Source organism: Gekko japonicus, unplaced genomic scaffold (assembly GCF_001447785.1).
Source record: "Gekko japonicus isolate JY-2015 unplaced genomic scaffold, Gekko_japonicus_V1.1 scaffold2698, whole genome shotgun sequence".
NCBI classification, from domain to species: Eukaryota; Metazoa; Chordata; class Lepidosauria; order Squamata; family Gekkonidae; genus Gekko; species Gekko japonicus.
In genome coordinates, this window is record NW_015162558.1 from 71,292 (window position 1) to 78,004 (window position 6,713).

At 52.7% G+C, this 6,713-nt stretch overlaps 1 protein-coding gene across 1 annotated transcript in view; it reads left to right on the forward strand.

Annotated features, from left to right (window-relative positions):
• MMP25 (matrix metallopeptidase 25) overlaps nucleotides 1-5,932 on the forward strand; it is a 30,690-nt gene extending 24,758 nt beyond the window's left edge. Inside the window, exons 7-10 of the mRNA XM_015406375.1 lie at nucleotides 26-108; nucleotides 1,582-1,734; nucleotides 3,850-4,110; nucleotides 5,685-5,932. Of these exons, the coding sequence (XP_015261861.1) occupies nucleotides 26-108; nucleotides 1,582-1,734; nucleotides 3,850-4,110; nucleotides 5,685-5,932 (745 nt within the window). The remainder of the gene's footprint in view (nucleotides 1-25; nucleotides 109-1,581; nucleotides 1,735-3,849; nucleotides 4,111-5,684) is intronic.
• The last annotated feature ends 781 nt before the right edge of the window (nucleotides 5,933-6,713 follow it).

A 6,713-nucleotide genomic window follows, 5' to 3' on the forward strand; every position in this document is an offset into this window, starting at 1 on the left:
CGGCATTCTCCCCTCTTCCTTTCAGCACACACCCGCCGTCACCTGACCGCTGCAAGGCTCACTTTGACGCCATCGCCAACATCCGTGGGGAAATGTTCTTCTTCAAGCGTAAGGATGCTTCTTGCCCAGGATAGCAGGCATGGGGTGGGGGGTGCCCAAGGTTCATGGCCTTCTCTCAGCCTACGGATTGAGCAAACCAGCCTCGATGTGGCCAATGGGGACTCCATTACTCATTCCCGCTCTATAGTGCAGGCCACTTTGTGCTGTTATTCACTTTTTTAAAAAACTGGTGCCACCACTGCATAGGGAGCTGCCTTATGTGGAATCAGATCACAGTAGGGCTTGACAAGTCTTACCTGGCAGGCAGGGGGATCCTTGGTCCTTTCCAGGATCATCGGCCATACGTGTGAAGTGACATCATGTCGCCAACGTGGGGGGGGGACGCTCTAGTTTTTGGGCAAAACTCTATGGTTTGTAGCCGATTTTACCATAGAGTTTTGCCCCAAAACATGAGTGTCACTGTGTGATGTCAGCGATGTGATGACATCACGTCCAGGTGACGTCATCACATTGCCTTTCGGGCCAGTTGGGGGCGGAGAAACTCCCCACAAAATTGAGGGTTCCCCTGCCCCCGGCAGGGCTCTAGCAACCCTGGGGATCACAGGTCCCCTTGGCTCAGTGTCATCCACTTTAGCAGTGGCCCTCTCACCCCTCAGACAGCAAAAGGGCTTTCTCAGTATCGGCTGTCTGAGATCCTTCTAACTGGAGATGCCAGAGTTTGAACCTGTCACCTTCTGCATGCCGAGCAGACGCTCTGCCAGTGGGCTCCAGCCTCTCAGCAGGGCGATGTGACTCTTTTTGTGTTAGCTTCAGCTTACCAAGGTTGGTTGGTAGGGTTGCCACGTCTATTTCTCTTGGCGGTGGGGAGCCTCGCCGGGCTCCAGGAGCCGAAGGAGAACGTGCGCGCACCGCCAGCACGTCACCAGAAGTGACACGCGACGTCGATCACGTTGAGAGCGTGGCCCCGATCGTCGGAGGGAAAACCATAGAGTTTTCCCTCCAACGATCGGGGCCACGCCCCCAACGTGATCGATGTGATTGACGTCTGGTGACGCAGCCACGCTGCACTTCGGGGGGCGGAGTTCCCCCTGGGGCCTGATTCCGCGGCGGCAGAAATCGGGCCTCCAAAGCGGGGGTTTACCCGCCACCCAGCCCCACTTGGCAGCCCTATTGGTTGGAGATAGGTGGGTGTGTACTTCTGGGTCTTGCCGAACTCCCGGGGCCAGTGGTGTTCTTCTCACCTGGAGAGGGCAAGTCCAGCACCACCGTATTCCTGCCAGTGTGGAGAGCAGGCAGACTCCTTATTCAGCCCCTGTTCTGTTACCATTTGCACACCTTGCACTTCCATTCCCTAGTGCAACGTGACAACTCTCTGATAACTCTGATACTCATTTGTGGTGTGGCATCCTTTCTGCTCAAACCCTGTTTTCTTCTGCGAGCTTTGAACGTTGTGGGTTTGGAAGGGGTGGGGCAGACGTTTGGTTCCTGACCTAATTGACGGCTCCACCCTACCTTTCGAAGAAAAACATTTCTGGAGGATGCAGCCGAGCCGCAACCTGGTTTCTCTGGAGCCGGCACAGACGCTGCGGTTCTGGAACGGTCTGCCGCACGATTTCAAGGCCATCGACGCAGTGTACGAACGCATCAACGACAGCCAGATTGTATTCTTTATTGGTGAGTGGGGCAGCGAGCGGCGGGACTGGAGGCCTCTTTGGAAAGACAGAGCAGCCTCATGTTTAAAAAAGAGTGAGGCATGCTGGGAAACGAAGTGTCAGGGTTCCGAGAGAGAATGCAGTGGGGGGAGCCAGGGCTATTTTGGGGCAGGAACGCACAGGAACGGAGTTCCGGCTGGCTTCAGAGTTGGCCACGCCCACTACAGCCAAAACCTCTGCGTGTGTTACAGAGGGAAGGCCTGGAGAGCGACCCCCCCCCCCGGCGACTCCAAGGCGGGCGGGCCGGGGCCCCCCTGGAAGGATCAGGGAGGCATTTAAATGCCTCCCCGTGCATTCCCCAGCCTGTCCAAGGGCCGGCTTGCCCGCGCAAGTCAAGGGAAGGCACGGGGTGTGGCCTAATATGCTAATGAGCCATGCTGTCAGGGGTGTGGCTCAATATGCTAATAGGTTTCTGCTGTTGGGTGTGGCCGATTATGCTAATGAGTTCCTGCTGGGGTTTTTCTACAAAAAAAGCCCTGGGGGGAGCCAATTTTTCTGGCTCTTTTTTTTTTTTTGGCAACCACAAGCATTTGGGCACCCTTAGATCACGAAAGCCCCTCTGCAAAAGGATGGTCGCTGCAATACAGTGCAACCAGGGGTCATTTCCTGCAGGAGCGCACAGGAGCAGAGCTCCGGCAGTAAAGAGCCCAGGGGGCGGGCACATGTAACAAGCCCCACCCCCTGCTCCCAGCAGCCCTCAGTCAGAGCAAGAAGCAGCCAGGTAGTTTGCAGAGCCCCCCCTCCCCGGCCTGCCTTCAGGTACAAGCTCTCCCTCCTCTGTTAGGGCAGATCTGCATGTCGCCCACTGCGAGGGCAGATCTGCACGTGTCCCCCCCACCCCCAATAACTAGCAATCCAAAACAATCCAGTGGAGCCTGAGCGGTGCATGTTGCCTTCTGACACATTTCTGGTGATGTCAGGGGGTGTGGCATATGCAAATAATTTATGCTAATGAGTTATGCTAATGAGCTCCTGCACCTCATTTTCTACGAAATTACCCCTGAGTGCTTAGCTAAGCAGGGTTGGCCCTGGACAGTTCTTGGGAGACCACCAGGGAAGATCCTGCAGAGGAAGGCCATGGCAGACCACCTCTGCTCCTCACTGGCCTTGAAAGCCCCTTGGCTGGGGTCGCAGTAAGTCGGCTGCAACACACACACGCACTCATTGCTCTTAAATGTCATAAATGGACTTGAATATTCGACACATTAATGCATTAGGTGGGTGCAGGCTTCCCAAGTACTTACCGTAATTCAGCGGGGGACACAGACGCCCTCGCAGGATCATTCCTGCGGGGACAACAGATGTGCCGCACCATGCCGTCGCCAGGAAGTGACGCCGGGCGATGCTCTGGCAATAGGGCTGGAAACTCGATGGTACCATTGAGTTTTCAGTCCCATTGCCAGAGCATTGCCCAGCATCACTTCCTGGCGACGGCACGGTGTGTTACAGGGAGGAATGGTCTGGCCGGGGAGCATGTTTCCCCCGCCGGATCACGGTAAGTACTTGGGAACCCTAGGTGGGTGTGTTGTTGACAGCTGATGGTTTTAGTTTAGTTGTTTGTTGAGGTGGGTTAGGGGTCCTTTTTGTGGGTGTTTTGCCTTTCATTATTTTAAGATCAATTTTAAAAACTTGTATAACATCTCAGATGTACTCAGATATAGAAGGCAATTTATATTAAAAATAGGGTTGCCAGGTCTGGGTTGGAAAATACCTGGAGACTTTGGGGGTGGAGCTGGGAGAGGGCGGGGTTTGGGGAGGGGAGGGGCCTCGGCATGGTACAATGCCATAGAGTCCCCCTTTCAAAGCAGCCATTTTCTCCAGGGGAGCTGATCTCTGTTGGCTGGAGATCAGTTGTAAAAGCGGGAGATCCCCAGGCCTCACCTGGAGGTTGACAACCCTAATTTTAAAAAAAACACTACCCACTTTGGGGATATGTGTAGTAGAGGGAAATGGGAAGGTTCAAATTGTGTTTCAGAATGTGTCACATACTTGAGGGCAGTCATTTAGACAAGCCTGCTAGGGTTTCTCCCAGCTCTCCCCTCTTTGCTCAGCATTCGTCCTTTCCCTGCCCATTCAGGATCATACTATTGGGTCTTCTATGAGACTCAGGTCAACCCAGGCTACCCCCGTCCTGTATCGGATCTCGGCCTTCCCGCTAACACCGTCGTGGGTGCGGCATTTGTCTGGCCTCACAACGGCAAGACATACCTCTTAGAAAAGAACCAGTACTGGCGCTACGATGATCAGCTGGGACACGTGGAACCGGGGTACCCTAAGTCCGTCAATCTCTGGGAAGGGGTGCCCACAGATCTGGATGATGTAACTCGCTGGAATGACGGTAGGTTTTGGAAAAAACGTATTTCCTGTGGAGAGTCTGGAACAAACTTTCTTGCCTTTTTGTGGCCTGTTAGTTAGTTGATTTATTTATTAAAACATTTCTATCCGACATTTCCTTGTGGTTCAAGGCGGCTGACAGTCATAGTTAAAAACAATTTTCAAATAAAACCAAAAATAAAATAGTCATAAAACAGTGGAGCATAATTATACTGCACATAGTCGACATATCTTAGTACCCACTGAAGCACTCAAGCCCTGATGCAGAACCCTTAACTTTGAATCCAAAGATTCTCCTAGTTGCAAATACTAATCTGACAATACGTTGTTGCTCCACTTTGCAAATGAGTTCTCAAAAGATAGGAGGCCACGTGATTCTCTTATAGGCCTGTCTGACCCTTCCACAGAAATAAATTAAAAAAATAAAACCTCTTCTCAAAATATCAGTGCCCCATCATTTTTAGTGAATTCTGACTCGCCAGAAGTAACTAGGAAAGTCACTAAAGGCCTGCCGTTCAACTCGAAGGCCAGCCCAAGCAAAAACTCTTGCACCGAAAACTGAAACGCTACAGTGGGAGGGGAATTTGACATCTAATGAGCAGCAACCTCCAAAGGAAGTTTAGAAAACTTATTGAGGGCCAAAAGTTAAAAAACATAAGTGTACAAAAGAGTGTTTATTACAAAGACATATAAAAACCTAGCAGGGGCCCAAATAATAACTAAACCTTTGTAATAAACACCCTTTTGTACACTTTTTAACTTCTGGGCGTCCATAAATTTACTAAACTTCCTTTGGAGGTTTGGGCTTTGTCGGCCTAGTTTTTCTCCCCTCTTTTTGGGGGAGTATCTAATGAGCAGCCACAGAAAAAACGATGCTTGCGTAGGAAGATTTGCTGCAGAGACCCGTACTGGGGTGGGGTGGGGGGATTGTTTGTTGCAGAGCAGGGTCCCCTGGCCTGGATGGCCCTCATCAGATCCCAGAAGCTCAGCAGGTCAACCCTGGGTAGTTCCTGGATGGGAGACCCCCAAGGAAGCCCAGGGTCGCTACGCAGAGGGGCAGGCGATGGCAAACCACCTCCGCTTGTCTCTTGCCTTCAAACCCTAAGGGGCTACTGCAAGTCGACTGCACATCGGGCGCACTTTCCACCACCAAGCAAGGAAGGTCCCAGTGTCCCCGAAGTGGTAGCTTTGCCTGTTGGTGCGAAACGGCTGAGCGGAAGAGAGTCAGGCATAGAAGTCTCCCCAACGGGGGCTCTGCTGGGACTTGTGACCAGTGTCCCCTCTAAGCTGAGTTAGTGTGAGCTAGCTCACATTTTTTTAGCCTCCAGCTCACACATTTTTGTCTCGGCTCAGGAAGGAGGGCTCCAGAGCAATGTCATTTATGCAGCAGCCAAATCGCTCGCTCGCAACTGTAATGCCAGTAGCTCACAAAGTAGGATTTTTGCTCACAGGACTCCACAGCTTAGAGGGAACACTGCTTGTCCCCCCCCCCCCCCCGATGGCCACGGGTGATTTGATGTTTCCTTTTGCACGCGCAGCATCTATTCCAACCCAAGTCCTCTCTGTCCTCCTTTGCAGGCAACACGTATTTCTTCAAGGGGACCCAATACTGGGGTTTTTCTGCAGGCAACGTGCAGTCGGACGCCGGCTACCCCCGCTCCGCCTCCCAAGACTGGATGTATTGCCAGGGGGCCCCCACGTCCTCTCCCCCGGCACCGAGGCACGGGGTGGGCGGCGACAAGGGGATGTGCATCTGCCAAGGCTCTGCAGGGAAGCTGGCGCCCCTCTCGGCTTGGATCCTGGTGCTGATCTGGGTCCTGTGCTGACCCTTTGCCAGCCACCAAAGCAATGCACTTTATACACATTCAAAGAGATCGAATGAGGGGTGTGTGTGTGGGGGGGTTATTCCCCTGGGAACATCCTCACACACACACCCCTTTTCATGGTACTCTCATGAATCTCACCTGTGATCTACTTGAACCCTTTGGATGTTTCCTCCCTTGGCTCCTGTCAGGAAAGATGCTGGGGTCGAAAGGTGCTGGGGCGTCAGCCTCCCTGGTGGGCAAAGGTGGCTGGTGACTTCTCAAGGGTGGAAGAAGGGTCCTCTGCAGATGCTCAGAGGTGATCTTTGGTTTTGATTACTTCAGGCGTCACAAGGCTGGGCTCCAGCTCCATCCAAAGCCTGCTCAGCCCAACTGGCCCACCCGGGTTTAGCCCTCCTGCCCACTTGCTCCTCTCTCCCTTCCTTGCCCTCATTTCAAGGCAAGACGTAGCCCCAGAGGGCCTCTTGGCCTGTCAGCATCATTGACTGAAAGATTAGTTTCTCCCCACACACACACACACAATTCCTCCGTATAAACAGATGAAGATTTCAGGGAGGGGACCAGTCGTTCTGTCCCGAAAAGACTCTGCCCAAGAAGGTGCCTGCTTCCCCACCCCCTGATAATAGGGATGTACACCTGAAAAAATACACGGTATTTTCTAATTCAGGTTTTGAGAAGGGCATAAATAGAGGTATCCCAATGTTATTTGAGTACCCCAGCACCATTTCGGGATTCAGGTTTGTGTTTTTCCCGGATTCCAGAATTACTCCGGTTCCATTGTTCC